Here is a 25,117-nt window from a genome sequence, read left to right on the forward strand (position 1 = left end):
CGAAGAAGGTGTTTCCTCTTACATAATAATTCTTGGAAGTAAGCTAACGATACATATCTCCAAAAAAAAACTTTAAATGAGCAACTTTTTATTTTTGACGAGGTTTTGTTGGTTGCAAGTTCGTAGTGGGGTGTTAAGGTTTCGCTTAATATTTTATAAAGACGTATTTAGTAACAGTTGGGGTCAATTTACTAATTTAACAATATTATTTGACGAATAATAATATGCCGGTTAGACAGAAATTAACCGTAACAGAACTGTGCTTTTGATATAGAATACGTAAAATGTAACTTACTTAGATTGTAGGTAGTGTGTCTTGTACTACTGTAAGTAGTGGTGGTAGGTAAAGTGTATTTAAAAATTGCTTTTGGTCTGGTAGACCCAGAAAAAGAAGAAACGATGCTGTCGCACCGTCCAGCGGTGGCAAGTCCAAGCACAAGATCGTAGGAGATGGAGAGAAATAATCGATGAAGCTAAGGGCGGGTATTATAAAGGTCGGGTTCACTTTCAACCCGCGGTTGATTTTATTTGTGTATTACAAAAACTATTGAACCTCGAATTCGTGAACCGGGAGTTGATTTGTATTACCTAACCTTGGCCACATTGCGTGAACAGCGTCAGCCAATCAAAGTCTTTGCTTTCTTGTAAGATTCGAGAGCTTGGTACCTGTGTATATATAGATACTTATTTATACATTCTACTGATTTAATTCATCAGATTTTTCTTGGTTCTCAACTAAAATTCATAGAATAGATGATACAATATTCTCTATGATCGTTACTTATAGCACTATTGTTTCCATTTAAAGCACTATTATTTTCTTGAGGCATTTCTTCTACATCCAACTGGAAATCGGGGTCTAGAGTTGGACTTCATTCATCTTTTGCTCTATGTTATACAATACTTCACATGCTGTAATGAGCGATTTTGTTGTATCTAGAGATATTCTCACACCAAGAGATAGTATAGGAAAGCGTCGTTTTAGAACACTGAACAATCGCTCAATTGGATCTCGAGTTCTAATTTGAGATTCATTAAATATGTTTTCTGCTTCTCTCTGTGGATTTCAAATTGGAGTGATTATATAGCTTGTTAAAGCATATCCAGAAACTCCAAGAAGAACAAAATTGTCAAGTTTTCTCCTTCCGAACCGACTCTGCAATTTGCTGCTGCTAAAAATGCTAAAAAAATATTTGAACGTGGGTTGCACCACGCTTCTACCTGCTTCGAACTCCCGGTTGAAATTTCAAACGAATTCCGCCTTTGGGTTGAATCAACCGTCACTGAACCGGCATTTCAACCGCCGGTTAGCGTTTATAATACCCAAACTGGCCTTCAACCAGGAAAAAAGGAGAAGTATTTAACTAACAAAAATTGTCTTTTAACATTTTCTAACACTCACGGGGATTTTCTGCAAGAAACCTTGTAAATTTTAACTTGTTTCCCCGTATCTACGAACATTTTAACACGATTTTAGAAGTAAATGTAACTGCTAATAAATTAAGGTATTAATCAAGTTTATGCACGATAGCAAGAAAGTAAAACCCTATTGAAACTACCTAAAACCCTAAAGTCAATTTTAGTTGTAAAATACAATTTATTACTAGCTGGGTTTAGCGCTCTTTAAGCTAAATGCCTACTATCTCTGATATCAGATCTAGTGGACAAAAGCGTGATATACGTACAAAATCCTATTATAAATCATATTGCGTATTTTATCACGTTTTCGAAAAAGGTGTGTGCTTACGTATAAATAATTTTTGTCTGAGCTGATTTCTTAGTAAATAGTATGCTTCTACGAGAACTTGGGAAGGCGAGTTCGAAAGGTTCAGATGTGGCAACATGACAAATTTTTGGAATACTTTATTATGTCATGATACACAATACATCCCTGAGTCACCTAACCTACACAGTTATTTACAATCATATTTACAGCATGTAAAATTTTAATTATCTATGTATATACCTGTGTGTTAAATAATTAATGACTGTCACATCCAACAATAATCCATTGAATCAATCAAGCAAAATGCTGATTCTTACTCTATATATATAAATAAGATACTAAATAGTCTCCTGAATATTTTGGAATGATACGAAGAATCTCATTTAATGGATGGATAACTATCTAATAAATACGAGCTTAAAATGTATAGCATATATTAACTTTACAATCTGTTTACCTTATAAATAACTTAAATATAATTTCAGTTTTATCACTTGAAGCTTCGTCAAGAAGTAGTCTTTGGCGATTTTAACGTTTACTTTTCATCATGCAAATTACTTTATTGGAACACATAATACCTACATAAATTACAAGGTTAATTTAGAGAACACTTTGATTGAACAATTCCTATCAATTTCCTAAACAAGCGTGCGTCATAAACAGTGATAAACCGAGATAAAATATTTTACATTTTTATAAGCATTTCAGTAGTTGTCGTTCATGACCACAGCTAGTTGTTTCGTAGCTTTTATTGAATAGTTTTAACACAGCAATAAACTTAAAACTTGAAACTTGCAAGAATTAGTTTTAAATCAGTTGGGTTAAGACAAATTAAATTCGGTACGTTAACATTGATGTTTTCAAATTAAGTTTTCGCTACATTGTACTTAATTTAATTTCCAGTATAAAGGGAACTTTGAAAAACAAAAACCAGAAAGTTACGGCCGTTTTGCAAATACAAAAAACAGCCCTAATGCACTATAACAGGACGATTACCATCATAATCCTTATGGCGCAATTTTCTAAACAAAATTATATTTTCAAAAAGTCAATTATTATTGGACTCTCTGCTGTTCTCATTGCTTCCAGAAGCAAAGTCGGGCTGAACCGAAGTGCTGAGCGATGTTGGAGAACTGCTGGTACTCTTCACGTTGGCAATAGGCTCAGGTGGGATCAGTCCCTCTTTCATCCTTTTTTTCTGCTTCATTCTTCGATTTTGAAACCAGATTTTCACTTGAGTTTCGTTCAGTTGGAGCGCTGAAGCTATTTCAATTCTTCTCGCTCTGAAGAAGTAAGATAAGTATTAAAAAAGAAAATCATAGGTGAAAACTAAAAATAATGAAAATTCCGCATTTTAATATTAAAATACTGCTTGACCTTGGTTTGACTTGATGCTATTGACCCTTCAGGTCAATCTTATGTATTGAAAAGCGCAAACTTTATTTTCAAAAAACTTTCAGTAAAACCATTTATAATCTTCTCTTTTTTTTCTTATATTAGGCCTCTTCTATGAGCCTGTTGTTTTCCGGTCTCTTTTTTCTATTGCTGCAGGGGTATTTGTATCGTAGGCTGCCAGCTACCTCTCCATCTTTCAAAGGGCCGTCCTGGAGTTCTGGAACCCGTTGGTTTCTTTAGATCCCTTGATATTATCTGGCCGTCCATTCGTGCAACATGCTAGTTCCACTCTCATCTTCTCTGTCTTCCCTATCGTACAATAACCTATGCCCTACATAGTGGCCTTAGTTGAATGTTTGGGATTCTGCCTCTCAATGTTTTGCCCGTTATTGATCTTAATGTTCCCATTCACTTTGTTTCTGCTGTTTCAGCTCTCGTTTCTATTGAATATGTTAGTATTGGCTTTGTGACTTAGATATGCTTATTTTTCCGTCCATCATATCTTTATTCCTCCAGATAACATTCCTTAAACATCCTGATACCTCAGCTAATTTATTAGCGTGCCTACACATTCTTTTAGGTCTCCGTAGCTGGATATTTACATTCCCAGATGTTTGAACTTATACACTTATTCGATTATTTCTCCGTTAATTACGATTTTGCATCGTCTGGGATCCCTTGCTATCAGGAGCGATTTGGTTTTAGGAGCGCCAAGCGGTGTAGGTTATGTTCATTATCCTAGATCAGAATGGGTCTTCCCTTTTTTCTTGCTCCTATCATTTTGCCCATTAATAGTTGAATAGGCTTAGGCTATCTCCCTGACGTATTCCAGATTTAACATCTACTTCCAATGTCTACTAAACTGCTGGGCTGGTTTTCTTCTTTAAGTAATTTTCGCATATGTCCCAGTCTGACGCGATCAAAGGCTTTAGTCAGGTCCACGAAACACATGTAACCAGGATTGTCATGACCCCTATTACCCCCATGACACCCCCCCCCCTGGACCCGTCCTTGGTCTATTGCAGGTTCGTTATGCGTCTCATTGTAGAGTTTTCTAATGTAAGCTGTCAATTGTTCTGCTTCTATTTTTTTTGAAGTTAAAGTTATATATATTAATAGGTTGTGTTCTCCCTTTAAACATTTTCTACACTTTGCGCTGCCCTCCATATAAAGGTCGTATTCGATTTCTTTAGAGAATCAAAATTATCTTTGTAGGTTTCTTATCTAAGAGTTTACATGGTTTCTTGCATCTTTGGATTGCTTATAATTCTTAGGCGACTTATAACTACAAGCTTTTCTTCGCACGCTAAATATCTTTTTACCTTAGTAAACCATGGCTTTGATCCTTTTGTTACATTTACGTAAAGTTGCCTAACTTCTATACTTTCGTTTGCCGCCTGTAATATGTCCGATTCTATTTTTGTCCACAGTTCGTTTACATTATCCTCTTTTTTTAATGAATTGATCTTAAATCTTTTTTCTAGCCCGTCTTTTTCAAGCCACTTCGTAGATTGGTCCTCTAAAGACTCTATGTTTAACTTTTCGGCATATTTGGGTGTCATTTTCTTGTTTGTTTAGGTACAATTTCTCTGGTGGTTATTATGTAATCTATTGTTGAAAGCTGGCCCTGTGTATTTTGTCATGTGTACTTTTGTTGAGGTTTATGTTTGTTTGTTTATTCATAAAATATTTAAAGCGCCGAATTCAGTATGACGTTCTCCGTTTCGGTTTACCATTTCTTCATTTAATCGTTGTTTAATATTGTCCATACTATTATTTCCCACTCTGGCATTAAACTCTCTAAGCATTACGAGATTTTCGATCCTCTGTATTTTGTTCAGCAAGTCTTGTAAGGTGTTTGTAAGAGAATGTGCATATTTCCATTTTGTGAGTATTTATTTCTATAAGTATCTCTTTAGTTTGTTAAATTGTTAAATTTTTGCCTTGAAATTTGAGACATTGCATTCTTTAACTGTAATTTACCTGTAAGGGAGTTAAATACTTTTATACATACAATGGGAGACTCATCTGTTTATTTTGTGCCGTTAAAAGTGTCTTTAACAAACATTAACTAATTTGAAAAATGAAGACATTTGATTTAACTCAGTATTTTCTTCAATAAATATTCAAAATCTTTGCCATAAACTAGCTGAAAATATCCTAAACGGAACTGAAACTCCTATAAAAATAAATGGCTTACCTCGTAAGATATTTATTGAAATGAAACTCCTTTTCCAACTCAGTCAGTTGCTTGTTCGTAAAGTTGGTTCTGCCAGTGTTGAGGCAGTTTATGCTCAAAAGACTAGAAGCATTTGACCCCAAGCAGGCGTTTCTAGATGCTGGATTTTGAGGTTCTAAACTTGGCCCGTTTTGAGCTGCGGCGGCATAATCGCTCAAGACTGGAGAAACTTTAGGCCCTGAAAATTTAATGATGCTATATAATTAGGTCTTTTCCAAAATCAAAAAATAGACGTAACCAAGTCTGGTAGCAGATTCTTAAGATTCACTTAAATGGGTCATTTTACTAATTTTCGACAAATGCTGCTTCTTTCGAAAAACGGGCTTAACGGGGGAAACGAAAGATTAGTTCCCAAAAATTGTTGCAAACTTGCAGATTTCAGGTCAAAAAAGTTGATCTAATTTCTACTTTATACAACTAATGATTTACTTACTCTATTTGTGTTTCGTAAGGTTTTAAGATACCTTACATATATGGATTATACATTCCTACATATTACATGAAACAACTTCTCTTGTTAGAAATTGGTCATATGTGGTCAATAAAAAAAATTGTAATTATACGAAAGTACCAGTAAATAGAAACATGTTAGCTGTAAAAAGGCAAAGATCTAACGTATTTTTTTCAATTTAATAAAATTCGGACAAGTGTTTCTTAAACGAATTTAGCGGAATATTCATATACCTACAGTATGCTTATGCTTTATCAAGAAAGTTAATAAACGTTGTTTTTAATGCTTCCTGTGTTCTAATTCATTTGTTAAAAATTTCTCTCTATTCATTCTCTGCAATATAGATGAGCACAAAATATTTCCTGTACTAAAAAAAAATCGCAAATATATACATGTAAAGATCCATGTAATTAATTATCCACGTTCCATTGCAGATTTATTTCAATTTAGAAAACACGTTTTCGGAAGTTATAATAGTAGGTTTTAGCTTGACGGGAAAATTGTAATGTTCACTAACTGAAAATAATTCAAATATTTGAAGTAGTGCATTGAACAATATCATTAGCTTCATTGTTTAATTATTTATCAGCGGAAGTTTGTCTCCATGTACTTTTGCTGAAGTTTTAGGAAAAGCAACCGAGCGTTTAGTTATTGACAGAACAAAAAGATGAGAAGAGAATGGGCGATTCATCAACAATGGGAAATACCAAGACTTTCGATCCTACACGTCAAATAGTAGCCATTGGCGCAAGCATTCCTTAGCCCACAGTAGATAATTTCGGAAATACCGGATGTTTAGAGTCGTAATTGTAGAACGTTTTTTGCCGATAAATCGAAAGCGCACGTGTAGTACTTTTAGGGTTTATTGGGGCTTGACTTACAACTCGAATTCTCAGAGTACATTCAAAATCAGAGAAAAAAACTACTAAGGTCCGGTTGTACAATGGAAGCTTAAGCTTGAGTTCAATTGAAATCGGACTTACAGTACGACCAGGATAGCTGTGAGGGCCTAACTTCGTCAAAGATGCGCGGGTGTAATAAGAGCAAGTATTCGGAGGAAAAGAGATAAACGAACAAACGCTATGAAGTACACTCTGAATGAAAATTTTGCCTGCGGGATAGTGCATATAGATATGTCGTGTCATTTTAAAGATACAGGCTCGTAAGTAAAACTTTCTCTTCCAACTGTACACAGAATCGAACGCTATCCGTTTTTGGCTGACTCCGCCTAATTTTGCCAATGCGCACAAATATAATATAATGACCGCTATCTTGGTCGTACTGGTAGCGCTCGGACAATATTGCGTTTGAAATTCGTACAACCGAAATGTACACTTTAATTTGGCTTGAGCTGGGATTCAACTATTTTGGTGTTACCGACCCTAAAAAAGTCAAACACATTCGAGCGCTAACTTCAAAATATGAATGGAATGAATCAACGTCCCAACATTAATTAAATAGAATCCATAATGCAATTTAAAAAACAGTACAGAATGCAGGGTTTAACAGAAATAAAATCTAATAGAGAAACAATTCTTGTATCCTGTGAAAACACAAACCAATATCATAAAACTCTGCCTCAGTAAGCAACGATTTAAGCAAAAACATTTTTAGACTAATTTTCCTGCGGTCCACCTTATCTGAACACATTTTTCGGCAACATTTTCCCATATTTTTTATAAAAAATTAACACGCAATTTACGTGAAAGGAACACACTCAATCTCTAAAGTAGCTGAAGACTAAAAAAAGTCTGCATTTTCCCGTTAATAAAGTAATCGTGTTTCTTGTCACCCAACTTTATCTGACATGTCTAGTTGATTTTCAGGGAAACTTTTACTTAAGTTGGGGACATGAAATCCTACAATATCTCCGGAGAAATCTAGAACTTATCGGGGGCTTGAATTTATGGTTCTGGGAATTTTTGTTAACTTTGACTTTCAAAATTAGTATACACTGTATTTTTTGCATTGAACTTTCCAGGTGAATCGGTTAACTTAAGTGCAAACCTAGAACCTTTTTTTATTATTTATAAAATTTATCGATTTGATTTAACTCTCCGCTTTTATATCTAATCTGCTTTCATGAAATGAAAACTCGAAAGAAGGGACAAGATAACAACTGGGAGTAATTAACTCATCAGCGTAACGTGATATTTAGTATGCAAAAACAATTAATTTTGGGAAATTAACAGCTAATATTTAGCGACTTGCCGTAGGTCAAGATTAGTTCAAAAATAGCAACGAATCGAACGTTTTGAGCAAATAATTCGGATGTAATGCCCAATTAATCAAACTTAGCAGTGCCATCAATCCTCATTAAAATTAGATATTAGACGTTGGCCTATCGACAGAGCGACCATTTAATTATGACAGTCAATTAATTTATCAAACAAATTTTCATTCGAGATAAGGACACCTGTCCGGACCCACGGCATATCGCTTTTCTCAACCAGCTAACATCGATTCTTAAAATATTTTAAGTGGCTTTTAGGAGTACCAAAAAATTTAGTTCAGCGTGATGTAATCGACATTAAACGATCTACTTGGTAAGAGTTTTTAATTGGTGTGGTGCTTTTATCAATTTAGTTCGACAATGCTTCCTGTAATATCGTCCTACGCAATATGTGTAAACCCGATTTTCCTACACTTTTCATTTCGGATTACCACGACATACTCTACAAGACTGCATATGGTTTTTATATTATGTAAAGTATTACTTGTAAAACCTAAATACTATGTACAATACAATACAAGTATATTCTGTGAATGTAGTATACCTATATTTATAACAACAAGAATAACAAGTTGTATTTATCGCCGTTGATATCTGTAATGAAGAGTTATCATGGATTTGGGCATTGTTATTGAAAAACACATAACAATTGGTTGGTCTTTTGTAAAATATTTCCGCAGACATTCTGTAAAGAAAACTTAATGTAGTTTAATAAATACTCTTAAGAGAGGAATCAACCTGGATAGTAGATATCTGTTTAACACAGCCAAATAAGACATACTCTGTGTGTAATCGGTTCACATTCTAATAAAGCACACAATTATTTTTTTATTGTGCCTGAATTAGGACTCCATGAATCTTAGAATCTGGCCAGTGTGTGGTCAAATGGAACGTAATTATTGGCGAATTTTTCGGATTTTCAGGATGACGTGAAATAATCTTTCTTCCAGACGTTTCGCAAGCACGATTGGCTTGCATTTTAGGAGATTTGTTCACTTTTTTTCAAGTTTTAGCCATCCCAATACCTCCGGAGATGCAAGCCACTCGTGCCTACCAAAGGCCAGAACGAAATTCTATTTTTTTTAAATCACAAGATTTAAGGAAGGATGGAAAATACATCTTAATTCTAATCTATTTTTTTGGACTGTATGTATGTATAGCCATCACTGCCGTTATGTTCATGTGAAAGTTAGTGTGTCGTGAAAGTCGTGAAAGGAAATTCAAAGTCAGTCACAGTTTGACAAATTATTGTTATTATTGACAAGGGCTATCAAGAGAACTTTTTTGATATCAAAAATTTTCGTAATTTTAAGTAAAGATCGTAATTTTTCTTTTTGAAAGCTTAAGTATTCCAATATGCTACCAATTAAAAATGGAACAATTTCTTAATAATGCTTAATAACAAAGTTATTAAGAGCTCTTTAAAAGAAAATAATTAAATATGATCACATATTTAAACTAGCTTTAAAGCCTTAATACATGCTTAGCACCACGCCAGATAATTTAAAAATATAGTTTACATTAAAGCAAGCCATGAAAAATAGCATATTTTTGTGGAATGTTGACTGTGGTTCTGAAGATAACGCAGAACCAAAAGAAATGTTCAACCTATGAACATATTTGTCTATATGTTCAGGGTGATTCAAAATTGCCGTCATTCCTCTGGAGGTGTTGTCTGGGGGTGCTCTAGGAGTACAGAAAAAATAGTGAAGAAATTTACTGTTATTAAAAACTGATAAATTTACAAAAAAACTACATAAGAAAGACGGACAACAATGTTTTCCAAAGTAATCTGCCTAATTAACATTACGTAAGTACTTGTTGCTTCGTAATTATTAAACACTTCGGTAACCAATGAATTATACAGAAAGTGACAATAAAATAAGCAAGGATCAACGGTAAATTCAACAGGATTCTTTGATTGGCTGAACGTACTTTTTCGAACTGTCAATTATTGTCCTCATGACCTCAAATTGATATATTTACAAATAAACATACATTTGAGTATTTAACTCCAAACAACTAAGTGCCTGTGTAATGTGTTTATTATGCACTCTTCTCGAGCAGCTTCTCGTATTGGGCGAATTAACTCCTGCTCAATTTGTACCGGTGTTCAGTAAGCCGTTGGTTTAATGTGCCCTGGAACTTTGTGTATCTTACATACGTGGTAGGAATGTAGCTCTTCCTCGGTATTTATTTGGTGTCTGGGAAAGTGTCAGTTTTTGTGCAATGCTCTGAGTACCCTTGGAAGGATCTGCTCTCTAATACATGTTCCTCTGTGACTCGAACCCGAACATCTATTGTCGACCACTATTTTTCTGGAGCCAATGTTCCAGTGTCTAGCCCTTTCTTGGCGTGAGTTCTTACAGCTTCGGCTTTGTTACTGTGGCATTTCCCCAGAAGTAATCGCATATCAGCAAATCCGTAAAAAGAGCTTCAAAGTAAGCCACAGTTTCACAAATTATTGTTATTATTCGCAAAGGCTATCCAACTGTTGATGACAAACATCATTGCCGCTTTGGCTTTTCATCAAAAAATTTTAGAAGAGAACTTTCTTAATATAAAAAATATTCGTAACTTGAAGCAAAGATCGTACTTTTTCTTTTCAAATGCTTAAGTACTCCAATATGTTATTAATCAATTATGGGCTTATTTCAAAATAAAACTTAATAACAAAGTATTTTATCTAAAAAATGTTTTAATAAATTTTCAAAGTTACGCAAAAGTAACAAATCTACTTAAAATTCCAGCTGTGAGCAGCCAAAAAATATTAACATTGATTAGATATACAATAAGGTCTGGTTTCAGATTGAAAACTTCATTAATTCATGAATTTATAAATTATAACAAAATTTCAATGTATGTTCAAACTGGCAATCTCCAGCCTTGATCCAGACATTGCAGACTGGATTTTGTCGGATTTGTTCGAAAATACCCAGAGTGTTCTGTATCTTACGGAAGCGAGGAATTTTTTTAACCCATTTTTATTGAAACGTTTTCCATATCTTGCTCTGCGGAATGTCTTTAGGTCACCACAACTGTGAATCACCCTGTGATAGTAAATTTGGAAATAAACTGCCACAACTGCAAACAACTGATTTGCACAGTTTTCAAGTTTAATTATGTTTTTTCCCAATGTGTATATCTTAACGTTGCCCCAAAGAGTAAACCTTGCGTTGAACACATCATGAAGATAAATATTGTCACTATTTTCCACCTTCGGCCAGCTGTGTTTGACAACCGTCTTCTGTTACATCATATTACGGTTCAACGATAAAATATCTAATTTCAAGCTGCGTTTAAGGGATTAAGGACGGCTACCAAAAATATCTAAAATAAATCTTTCCGGTTTGGGAGCTGCATTTTTTAATTGGATTGAAACTGTACATTTGTACTCCAAATTCTCATTAGGAAATTTTTTGGTAAAAACTAATAACAACTAATTTCAATAGTTGTAAGAAATTTGCAGGTACTTATTTATGCGTTTAAGAGATAATTTGAGCTTTTTTCTATAAAATACTAATTATACAGTGTGTTTCAAAATTTGCGTCATTCCTGTGTAGGTGTTGTCTGGCGGTGTTTTAGGAGTACAGGAAAAATTGCAAAAAATTTAATTGTTATTAAAAACTGAGAAATTTGCAAAAAACTATATTAGAAAGACGGCAACAATATTTTTCAAGGTAATCTGCGTTTAACATTACCTAAGTACCTGTTGCTACGTAATTATTTTTATTTATACAAAATAGACGGAAAGGATAAACTGTAAATTCAACAGTACTTTTTCGAAATATCAACAATTGTTTTCATAACCTCAAATTATTAATTTGTTTACAAATTACAAATAAACATATATATATTTGAGTTTCTACCTCCAAACTAAAATTAGTGCCTGTGTAATCACCTTATTATTCACTCTTCTCGAGCAGCTTCTCGTATTCGGTTAATTAACTCCTGCTCAATTTGTACCGGTACTGAGTAAGCGATTGGCGCGTCCTTGTGCTCAGTTTATCTTACATAAGTGGTAGGAACGTATCCCTTCCTCGGTATTTATTTGGTGCTGACAAAGAGTCAGTTTTTGTGCATTGCTCTGAGTACCCCTTGAAGGCTCTGCTCTCTAATACGTGTTCCTCTGTGCCTCGAACCCGAACATCTATTGTCGACCTTCTTTCTGGAGCCAATTTTCCAGTGTCTGGCCCTATGTATTTCCCGAGAACTAAACGCATATCCGCAAATTCGTGAAAGGCGCTTTAAAGTAAGGCGCAGTTTCACAAATTATTGTTAGTATTGACACAGGCTATCCACCTGTAACTATCAGTTAACGACAAAAGCCATCATTGCCGCTTTGACTTTTCATCAAAAAATTGGAGATGAGAACTTTTTTAATAAAAAAATTTTCATTATTTGAAGCAAATATAGTAATTTTTATTTTTAAATGCTTGACTACTCCAATATGCTACCAATTAAACATGGAACAATTTGAAAATAATGCTTAATTAAGCTAAAAATAGATTTTCAACTGTTGAAAATATTATTTTCTGGAAATTATCGCAAAACAATTTTTCAATAATTTTCTCCTAGTCTCCAAGTGAGAACCTTAAATATATAAATGCCGCGTATATAAAAAATCTCTGTATATAAAAAAAATTGGAATTGGAAACGGTTTCATTGAGAACAAATCTATTATCTGTTAATTTATTTTACATCTGGACACCCTCAATAAAATTCAGTGAAATTACAAAGCTGGTTTCTTTGAATTTCATCTATCAACTTTTGAAAGAGAAGGGATTTTTCATCTACATTCGTATTTGAGTCTAGATTTCAATATGAGGCAATGTTAATGGAAGTAATAGCAATAAGCTTAAACGATTTGACAAACCGCATAAATCTTTATCCACTGCTTACTTGCAAATGGACCACAGGATGATCAATTATTCGGAAATTTTAAAGTCAGCGACATCGTGGAAGAAGCAGCAAATATGAAATGGCGGTGAACTGGTCATATAGTCAGATACGATAAAACCTTTTATTTATATTTCTATTCCCAATTATTTCCTCAGTATTGTCTGAGATTTTACTGTTCTTTTTTGCTGTTTTGTTTGCTGGAATAGTTTTATTTATATTGTCTTTTAAACTGTATGTCAACAACATATTGAGATCGTTTACATTGGAGAAGCTTTCTGCTCAGTGTAGTTTCTAGTTTTTATTCAAATGTGTCCGTTTTGTCGATTGTAATAAATATCTGTTGACGTTCTTTTAGAGGACAGTAACTTTCGTATTTCATGTTTTGTATCGATTCTGACCTTTGCCCTAACCATCCTCTAAACGCTTAAAGAATTCTGATCAGCACCGTACTTCTTTGATCATGTGTTTTTGTTTGTTATAATAAAGTCGATCTCTCGTTTTTAGTTTGACCACTCTTTTTAATTTGCGATCTGGCTTTTTCTGGTAGAATTTCTGGAAGAATATTTTGAGTTGTTTTTCTTCCAGGAAATTTACGAGCGTCTAGTACTCCAGTCGATCGTACGAATATGACAAAAATATTAGGAGGCTGGTAGAGTTACATAGAAAATGAAAAAAACTCCGACTTGTCGTTTTGGTCTCCTGTCGACCTTTTCAGTTGAGTAATTGCAAATCATGTCAACCAAACAAGCTGCAAATAGAATGGAAATGAAGATTGTTTTTGATGTTTATTACTGAAACATATTAGCTAACCAATCAATTGAGTTTATCCCTCCCATTGAGTCAATCTCAAAAGTTTGCAACCTTAATCTGCCAATTTATGCGCATTTAATACAGGATTATCAATTTTATGCTTGGCACAGTAAAGTAAAAAAAAACACACAAAATATTCAAATGGAGACGAAAATTTTAATTCGATATAAAGATTAAACCTTGCCATTATACGTGAAAAACAATATCATTTAAATGTCCTCCACGGGACCTCCTACATGCCTCAATCCTTTTGAGGTAATTTTGAATGACTTTTCGGCGCATTACAGGTAATATCTCGGCCATAACTTCACGGATACTGGCTTTCAGTTGCTCAAGAGTTTGAGGAATGTTGGCGTAAACACGTAACGGTTAGATTTAATGATTTAATCTAAAGTTGCAGGATCTTGTGGGCCAATTGACATCACTCAATCTCGAAATTACGTTTCCTGGAAATTTCTCTTGCAATAGGGCTCTAACTGCCAGTGTTGTGTGACTCGTTGCCCCATCCCGCTGGCACCACATGTCTTCCAGATCATAATCTGCAATTTCTCTCCAAAAATAATCGGTTATCATGCGTCCATAGCGCTCAGAATTGACTGTTATGGCTCTTCCTTGATCGGTTTCAAAAAAATACGGGCCAATAACACCACCGGACCATAATGCACATCACAAGGTCACTTTTTCAGGATGTTAAGGTCTTTCTGCGATTACCTGAGGATTTTGAGAGCTCCATATACGGTTGTTCTGTTTATTCACGTAACCACCGAGTGAAAAATTAGCCTCATCGCTGAAGAAAATTTGGTTGGAAAAATCATCATCAACGGCTTATTGTTCAATCAGTTAGACTTTGTACGGATGGAGCTTCAAATCCAATAGCAAAATTCGCTACAATGAGCCGTAAGACAAGCCCAAATGTTGAGCACGTCGGGGAATCGACGAATGCGGGTGTTCCTCTACACTTTGAGCAACAACAGCGAAATTTTCAGCTGAGCGAATGTTGCGATGATGCACAGGCAGGGCGTTTTTTTGCTTATGGTGGCGACAATTTTTTGCGATTTCTTTTGGTTTTGTGATTTTGGAGTTTCCTATTAGCCTGGTAAAAAATAGCAGTATAAGCTTAAAGATCTAAACGCTAGCATCTGAAAGCTGAAGCTTAAATCATAAACCTAAGCATATTAGAACCCTAATATTTAAACCTTTCGGGGAAGTAAAGCATATATGATTTCAGATTATCGAACAATCGAGAGGTATACCAGCCAAAAGATATGTTTATAAAAAGTAAAGATAAATTCTTTAAATTCGTCTTTAAGGATAAAGATTCATTTCTATGCACATAATATATGCTGTTAGAATTTTAATCCTACTACTGATATGATAATATCGAAATACTGATAGTAAAGTCAAAGCGATTGACTTAGAGTATGAACAAGAATAAACTGAAATGTTAGACCTACTTCGAGAATTTGAGGTTCCTTGCAATAGTATAAGTGAAAATTACTGAATTTAAAAAAATACGTTTCTCATTAACATATTTTAGACACTAAGTAAACATATATAATTGCAATTCAACTTGTTAAAAAAACTAAAGTTCTTGCTTAATTTAAACCGTTCCGCTTTGTTTTTATTGGTTTACCCCGTTTGAATTTACTTGGCGCCAAAACCGGCAATTTTTAAGTCTACATTTGGTGCTTTTTGGCGACATTGCCATTTCTCAGTCTGGTCACCCTGTGCACAGGCCTTACAATTAGGGCTCGGAATTTTAAAAAATCTGAAACTCGCATATTCGTTTAGTGGTTTATTCGAATAGTAAAATTATTTGAATACTCGGATATCTAACGAATATTCGAATAATCGAGTATTCGAATATTCGAATATATATAGTCTTCGTTTTCCGTTCATCGTTTTCCAAGAAGAAAAATCGTTATCTCATATCATTTTTGGCAACTAGCCGCAACGGATAAAAAAGTGCCTTTGTCGGCACATTAATTGTAACACCGTTGATGACGCGAATCACCAGAACACAGAGACGTAATTTTATATTCATTTGCAGGAGAGTCAATATGATTATTTTCATTTGCTTGTAAATAGGTGGGTATTTGTTTAAATGCTTGTAGAATAGGAATAATTTATTTTATAAAAGTATACAAAGTGCATATACAGATATTTGCATCTTGTGAGTTTGATAATGTTGATGTATTCGAGTATTCGATTATTAGAGTATTCGAATATTCGAATATTCGAGTTATGACTACACATAATTATTCGCTTTTTGAATATTCGAATACTTGAATTATTCGAGTTTGATTCCGAGCCCTACTTACAATATCAGTAACCGATCCAGTCTATTCAAATTTTTTTAGTGTGTTCGAAATTGTTTGCCCTGTTGGTCGATTATGTCGACCGTAATCTGCTCGTTGATACAGCAGAATCGCCATTTTTATAGTAACATTTAATAATTTTTACGCGTTCTTCGACAGTTAAACGATCCATATTCCATAATGGCAAATATATATATATATATTAAATATCAAATAGCAAAGTTTTACTTTCTGAACCTCGAATTGGATAATCCGTTATAAAGATACATATAAACATTTTCCGAACAAGAAAACAGCTGCCATTGACGACCAATAAGTATTCGTTGCAACACACACATGTGGCTACCACAAAGCCAAACATTCTAAAAAACAAAATGCGAATTGGAGGACAATGACACTACACAAAAAGACCATAGGGAAAAATTATGAAATGCTCCAATTGAAAAAAATTGTGATATAAATGGGTAGTTAATTAAGTCTGAAAACGAATGCAACTTTCTTATCATCACCTTTCACGCGATTACATTTATAAACGAGGCTGCAGTAGTTGAAAAAATCTGCAGCAAATAATTTCAGTTTATTATTAATTATTATATCTTAAACGCAAACATACTCTTGAACGTTAAAGCCTTTATCAGTGTCAGCCCAGTTCTGACAGCTAGTTTCTTCGAATACATAATGCATTTCTTTCTCATAAATATTAACGATGCCATACTCTTGCAAACCTTAATATAGATATTTTCACGAAGTAGTAGGCAGAAAGAAGGATACGATAACAGAATAAATAAGAAATGGCGATAGTGTTACTGGGAAGTAATACATAACAGGTATGTTTTAGAACTTTCGTAATTTATGTATTAGCTGCGTTACGAGTTTCTGTTTAATCGCTCACAAGACAGCATTGAAAATAAATATACAACAGTTAGTTTACAGTTCGAGACAATAAAATTAAAATTTCCTTAGATTATATTTTTCCTCTAACGATATTCCTTTAAAAAGCTAAGTTTATGAAAATTTCTTGACTTTACTGGCCTGCATACTCTATTGGGGATAAGTTTCAATAATGATAAAATATCTAAGAAATCCAAACAAAAAACTTAATTTAGCTAGTAAATTATTGTTTGTTTTTACTACTAACCCTTAGAGTTGATATATCTTTAAACGTATTTGGTTTTTATCCAAAACAGTTTTTAGCCCAGCGAGGTCGTCTCCTCCTAGATCAGTTTTAAGGACGGATGATGAGACATAGGCAAAAGGTTCAAAACAAATAACTTTGGCAATTGAAAGCGCGGATAAAAAGTCTGTGCTCTTTAACGACTTTTATAGCCACTCACTTTTATTAAAAAAAGTAATTTAACCAGCACAAGTTCCAAACATATGCCCATTTAACTTTTATTTGCCGTCTCCCAGCAAAGATATAAGAACTATTTGATTAACTGGAAAACCTTATTCCTTGAGTTAGATCTATTATTGCCAGCAAAAGTGGAAAATGTAGTCGAAGCAAACCGTAATAGATATTTAGACTGATATACTATTATTAAGTAGCAATATAAGCCTATATTTAGTCTAGATTAAGTAGTAACTTTCTCCCTTTAATAATTAGCAACAGTGTTTTTTTATTAATGTTTCTAATTTTCTTTTCACATTTTAATGAAGCGAGTTAATAGTCAATTTGGCTGCATGTGCGAAAACATGCCTTTATATCCTTATTCGTAAGTATGTATAAATTTACGAATATGATAATTGAGAAAGTTTCTGATTTTAATAATCATTTCTCCTGCAAAGCTTGTTAATTAGAATCAATTATTGTCACGTGGTTGAAGTTCTCTATCTAAGTTTGCCAAATAAATAAAGAACGATGTAACAGCTGTTTGTTGTCTAACAGCAGTTTTGTAAATACGGACTCTTACTTCTGTTTTCAGGTGCTTGTTAGGAAATATTGTGTCGTTGATTAGTGCAGCCGTTCTTGTTGCGTTGATCGCTTGTGCTCTTCTTATGGTTCCATGGCGCCGAAGCTTGAAATTTCTATTCCCAAGTATTTGAATTTATCTCTTGACGCACTATCTTGTCATCGACCACTAATCTCCAATGTGTTTCAGATGTGGTCAAGCATTCCATCTTGGATATTAATATTGTCATCCCGCGCGTTTTTGCAGCGGTTTTAAAAGTACAAAAAAGCTTCTGCATTTTCCGCTATTAAAAGTGCATCATCAGCGTAGCATAGGATTTTTACCTCTCGACCTCCCATTCGATATCCTTTTTTCCTGCGAACTTGTCTTATTATTTCGTCCATAATAATGTTGAATAATGTTTATCTGCCTGCATGATCCCTGGGTGAACCGAGTAGACCGGGGATCATATTGACGGTCCCAAGCCCGGGTAAATGAGGAGGGTTGAAAGGATAGGTTAACTCCCTGTCTAGCGTGAAACTCTTAACAGGCTTACAAAGCCGATAACTCGCCTCGGAATTCATTTTACTTATTAATTTATAATGGTCATATTTCATTGTTCGTTTGCCTCTATATGTCTTATTTTAATGTATTAATATTAGGTTAATAACTGCTCCATAAGCACCGCCTCTAGCTATTATCCCATAAGCAACAATGCTTTGGAAAAATGCATGGTAAACAGGGAGTAAGGTTTTCATGCCCATAGAACCTTTAATTTTTGCAAAAATGTTTATTGGATGTTTGGTTTTTCTTATAGTATAACTTATCTGTTTGTTCCGTCTCATTTTAAAATAAAAAACCAGATATGTATGATACTCGTTTACTACTCTGTTTCGTAACCCTACTTTAATTGTTTCTGGCACACTTTTACCGTGATATCCAAAAGTCATAAACACTGTTTTATCTACGTTCAGAGATAATTTATTTAATACTAACCAGTCAGCTACTGTATTCAGATGTTTACTAATCTTTTCAGCTTTTGACTACGTATTGTCGCTTGAGACGATGATGGTGTCTGCGTAGGATAGAATTGTATCGGTTGGCGTATCACTCAGTTGATCAATAGCATAGATTATGAATAACATGGGTCGCGAAACTATAAATAAGTACATGAATCAGAATAAATATTTCGCGAAACTATAAATTAGTCCCATGCGTGTTACCTTGTCTAATTTAATTGAAGTCGAACTAAAATTGCTTTTGCAGGAAGACCTAAAACGGCAACTGGTATCCAATTACTACCAATATGTAGTTATATTTTTTACGGACCGATTTATGTTTTGTGTTTGAACAATAGAAAAATGAAGACTATTGACCAAGATACAATCTGCTATTGGTATTAAACCTTTGTAAAAATTCAGGCAGTTATCGCAGAAATTGATGAAGCAGTCGAAAATGGGCAGAATTGCAGAAACTACCGTTTGATTTTTGTAACCCTTTTCCGAACGTTTGTATCCAATAATAAACCGATGCTTCGAATCAGAATTAATTGCTTAGGCAACCAATTTTCTCCCTAGAAGAACGAAAGCTTAGGGTTTAAAAAATTAGGTAGTTTATAGTTGTATCCACTACTAAGCGTAAAAAATGCTACCAGTTTCCAGAATTGCTTAAATTAGAGATCTCGAACACAGTTAATTTAGGTTAGGTTAATATCTGAAAAGGGTAATATTTAATATTAAGTATGTATACATTTTGGTGGAAACCCTATAAAAGTCCTGCCCTGGCACTAAATAACCTCTAATCAGCAAATGCATTTCCAATGAGAAAATTACCAATAATTCTAGTAGTTAAAGAATTTCAAATAAAAAGTGGACCTTTTTCTAATAGCTTCAAAATTTGAAAACCGCCAATAATTGTATCAAGTAAGTAATTCAAGATAAACCTGTAGGTACCCTTAATTACAAAGAAAATTAATACTCAAACAATAGTCGAATATAAGCTGTTTTCATACACACATTTTTATTAAAACCATTAATTGTTTTAATGTTTTGAACGTAGCAGGTCGATGCGAAAGTGCATGTTGCAATAAAGTAACACAGCGTAGCAAAACAGCCGAAGTGGATAATGTGGTAACGGAAACGGGTATAAAATGACGGCCTGCCAACCACATTGCTGATATCATCATCTTTGCGACAAAAAATGCAAATCATTCCATTTTTACATCCACTTTGCAAATAACTGAATTTGATTTATAAGTTGCTGCACGAGAATGACCTTGTAATGTTCAAATCGACCCACCATTAGTTTTAGAATCACTAATTTTCGAATGGGAACAAAGCAAACTATGAAAACGAAAACACGAGCCATATCCTAATGAATTATCAATGCACCAATCAAATAAGCATAATTGAACTGTGCCTTTCAAATTGTATTTTTGTACAGCATTATTACTTTATGGGTTTTAATGGTTAAAATTCTAACTGACTTAAATACTACCTATTATCTACTTAAAACTTTTTTGTCTAAACTTAACTGAACTCACACTATTCAGATCAGAACAGCGTAAGCGTTGAAGCAATCCGCATCTGAAGATGATCCCGAAAAACCCACTAGTTTCAAGGAATGGCCTCGAAAGTCTATCTCTTTGGATCTCCTCATCTTTGTTTCCATTAATATGAATATACTCATTGCTATTTTAACCAAATATTTTCTGACAATACAGTGTGTTTGACAAATGCGTTAGGAAATTTTTAAGGGCGATTCTATATGCTAAAATAATGATAGTAGGTCATGTAACAAAAATTCGAAATCCTAATATTTTTGGAGTTCTGAGACAGCTCATAAAACTTTTTTGTTTAATGTTTTATATTCTGAACATTTTAACTGAACACTTCATTTTTCACATATATTTTTTGGCACGCCAAATATTACAAAAGTTAATGTGCGATTTTAAAGATGGCTGAAATTGGCAACTAGGACTAGTTGAAATTATTTTTCTTTCAATCGTCGAGAACTATATTTAAAACATTTCTTTTGGAACCAATTTTATTTTATAGGCGTATTTGGTTTGTGTAAAAAATTTATATTTTCAATGCACTTAAAAGCTGACTGAAAAGTGTAAAATGCTGTTAGATTTATCTGCAACAAAATAGGTGCATCTGAAAAAACTTTATTGCTGGCAGATCTTTTATAAAATTCAACTCCAAACGATTTGATGTGGGCATTACGCGAGTTATATGAGTGGTTTACCGATACCCTAATGATGTATAGAAGCCGCTGATGCAGCAGGTATCATCAAATGAAAACGGCCGGGATTTCCCTGAATTTCACTTATGAATCGTGGAAACTGCTGATAACTAGATTTATTTTTGTTGCTAAAAAAGCAAAAAACTTATTTTTAAATAGATGTTTCATCGCTAGGTACACAGTAAAGTGGAGTTTTTAATTTTTTATGTAATATCATTTCAAAATATCACCAAATAAACATGGGTATTTCTGATTAATGTATGCAGGTGTTTCACACAATCACAAATAGCAGAATTATCTAAAAACTTTGCCGACAATCCAGTTTTGTTTTAGTCCGGCCAATAATAATAGTCAAGCGCAATACTACAGGGACAACTTTTTGTTGTTATTAAATTAATTTTCCAGAGTGAAAAACATTTTGTCCTATTTATGTTTTCGGAAATCAACCAGTTTATAATTTTACAATCAAATACAATCTAAGAATCTTTTAAAAAACAAAGGCAGTTAAAAACTCAACGAAATTTAGCGAACTCAATATCATATTTTTATTTTTACAGTCATTTATTTGTTAATACACTTTAAATAATTAATATAAAGGGTGATTCAAAATTCGCATCATTCTTCTAGTGGTGTTGTCTGGTTGTGTTTTGAGTGTACAGGAAAAATAGTAAAAACAAATTAATTGTTATTAAAAACTAAGATATTTTTATATACGTTTTTCAAGGCAATCTGTCTAATTAACAGTATGTCAAAACCGGTTGCTTCGTAATTATTAAAAATTTCGGTAAGCATGGAAAAATACACACTGACAATAAGGTAGATAAGGATAAAAGGTAAATTCAACATGATTCGTTAAATGTAGAACGTACTTTTTCGAAATGTCAACATTGTTATCATAACCTAGAATTGATGTATACACTATACAAATAAACAAACTTTTCAGTCTTTAACTGCAAACAAGTTAGTGCCCGTGTAATCCCCTTCTGTGATCATATTATCTATATTATGCACATGTTGAGCATTGTCTCGTATTCGGTTAATTAACTACTACTCAATTTACACCGCTGTTCAGTAAGTCATTGGTTTAATGTTCCCTTGTGCTGGGCGTATCTTACATACGTGGTAGGAATGTAGCCCTTCCTCGGTATTTATTTGGTGTCTGGGAAAGTGTCAGTTGTTGTGCAGTGCTCTGAGTACCCCTGGAAGGCTCTGCTGCAATTATATCAAATTGTTTCTCTGTGTCTACAACCCGAATATCTATTGTCGTTCGCTATCTTCCTGGAGCTAATCTCCAGTGTCTCTAGCGCTTTGTTGGGTGAGTTCTTACAGCTTCTGCGTTGTTACTGTGGCATTTCCCCACAACTAATCGCATATCCGCAAATTCGTGAAAGGAGCTTTAAAGTACTAAGGTCACAGTTTGACAAATTATTCTTATTATTGACACAGGCTATCCACCTATAACTATTGTTGATAACAAGAAATATCATTGCCGCTTTGACTTTTCATGAAAAAATTGCAGAAGATGACTTTGCAATATAAAAAATTTTCATAGTTTGAAGCAAAGATCGTAATTTTTCTTTTCGAATGCTTAAGTATGCAACCAATTAAACATTTTCAAAATAATGCTAAGTTAAATAATAAGTTGAAATTCGATTTTCGGCTGTTTCAAAAAGGTTTTCAATATTTTTCTCGTATTTTCCAGGTGAGCCCTTATTATCCCTTAAGAGGAATTAATTAAGTAAGTAAGAATTATAAATGTAAATTTCTTAAAATATAAGAAAAATGCAAAAGTTTAAGAAACGCAGTAGCGACCATTTTCAAATTTTGATTATATCGCAGACCTTTGTCAAACATAATCGTAAAGTGGGAAATGTAAACAAATATTTTTTAATGTAAATTACTCTTTTCTCTCTAAAAATTCTTATTATGAGTTACAAGATTTTGATGCCTGATGTTTGCTTTTTGTACATAAATGAATAGATAATTAAAATTTTCGTTGACTTGTCCTGACAGTTATTTTACCCATACATATATTGTATTTTAAGTCTGATAAATATGAAGTAATATAACATGTTCCGAAAACCTCGCAAAATAACGGAAGATTTTTTCAGAAGAAAAATCACATAAAATCCAGCTCCAATATTTTCACATTTATAAAGATTAATAAATATGGAGGCAAACATATGTTTTTTTTTTCAGTTTTAACCTTATTACTACCCTACTACTAAAAAAAACAATATTTTAAAACCTAGAATTTCAAATGTTTTGCGACTTGCTACTTTCTAGTCAGTTGTTTAATGGTCACGAACTTTTCTTAGTTTTATTTAACTTGAACAAGTTCGGATTTTTAGTTTTCTGGTTTTTCTGGTTCAAATATCTCTTAATGATGCGTATTTTGTTTACGACACCTTCAGGTAATAATATAATAATAATTCGCTGTTAACCATAACTTTATGCTACATCAGCTACATGGCTACTTCTGGTCAAGCGATGATTAATAACTGAAGATAACTAAAGAAGTCATGTGTGAAAATGATGAGAAAAAACGATTAAAAATTCCTCAGTTTAGTCAACTAAAAACAGCATCTCTTGACATGTTAGATATATTTACAGAAACACAACCGTATTGTCAACTGGAAATATGATAAACATGAAAGAAAAAAGTGACATAATAATTATTTTATTAAATTGAAAAGTGGAAGTCGTAATAAAATTCATCAAAAATCATACAGGAAAATTGCATCTAATTATTTACATTATATATTAATGCAAAGCATACGTAATAAAGCAAATGATTTAAAACTTGTGGATTTAGTTCACTGAAACCAATAATTTGGAACAATTTAAAACCGGAAACAGTCTGGTAGAAAACAACATTTTTTCTATGCTTATTAACACAAACACTATACTTGCTAATGTTTTGGATAGTGGCAAATTCCCAATCAACTGAACAACTTCTTAAATATCATAGGGCAGCATTCTTTAACGCACACGCAAAAAACAAGACAGAAAAAAGTCTACATTAGTGTAAGAAATTCGCTAATAAACGAAGACAGATCGGTTGCTAATAAGAGCATTCGCCCTTCTTTTCGACTAATTGATTTAGCGTTGGCCCAATTCATCTTGGGACTTCACTCGTCTACGGACAGGGCGTGCAATTCTGTCAAACTTAATTACAATGAAGTTGTTTCTTTTTTTCTGGCATTGTAAGTTTAGCTTAACTATTAGAAAATGAAAGCAAGTTTCCATTTAATTTTGATCTGATTGGAGGATCTCAAACCAAACTTTATATAATTAATTTTAAACTGTTTGAATAAAAACGTTTATGCAAATTTAGTTTCAAGAGCTATTAAACAAATCTTGAATTCGTCGAGGATAAAGTACGGTATGACATTTTGTTCTTATGGATATTGTTATTACTATTATTATTTATAAGCCTTTGAGAGAATAACTGCATCTATAAGAAACTACCCTAAGCATGACAGTATGTATAATATAAATGATAATAAGTGGGTTCAGTACGTAGGAAGGCAGAATAATAAACAACTAGTTATGTTAAGTTACCTACTTTTAAAATATTTTTAATTCGTTCTAACATATCATTATTATTATTATGACTCGCTTCTTATAGATGTGGAGAGATCAAGCAAATTCTTAATATCCGCACTAGCTCACAAAACGCAATTTCTCTTCAGGCTAGAAAATACTTTTATGGGTATTAAGGATAATTGTACATACTTTCCTGACTGTGTTTCAATTCCAAATCAAAATCAATTCCTGGGCTTCAGTCATTTATTGTCTATTTATCAATTAAAATACGTTTCGGTGTTTTCCACCATCATCAGTTTCTAGTTCGTCAACAGCTTCATTATATCACCCAATGTGTAGCGTTGTTGCTACTTTAAGTC

General features: G+C 33.4%; 1 protein-coding gene across 1 annotated transcript in view; it reads right to left on the bottom strand.

The window, feature by feature from the left end:
- Window positions 1-1,848: 1,848 nt before the first annotated feature.
- LOC109535563 (homeobox protein Hox-D1) overlaps window positions 1,849-25,117 on the bottom strand; it is a 90,884-nt gene continuing 67,615 nt past the window's right edge. The window contains exons 4-5 of the mRNA XM_048665100.1: window positions 5,322-5,538; window positions 1,849-3,009 (exon numbers count right to left, since the gene is read on the bottom strand). Coding sequence (XP_048521057.1) covers window positions 2,775-3,009; window positions 5,322-5,538 — 452 coding nt within the window. The 3' untranslated portion in view covers window positions 1,849-2,774. The remainder of the gene's footprint in view (window positions 3,010-5,321; window positions 5,539-25,117) is intronic.

Source organism: Dendroctonus ponderosae, unplaced genomic scaffold (assembly GCF_020466585.1).
Source record: "Dendroctonus ponderosae isolate FM_Combo_2020 unplaced genomic scaffold, Dpon_F_20191213v2 Dpon_F_20191213_1, whole genome shotgun sequence".
Lineage (NCBI taxonomy): Eukaryota > Metazoa > Arthropoda > Insecta > Coleoptera > Curculionidae > Dendroctonus > Dendroctonus ponderosae.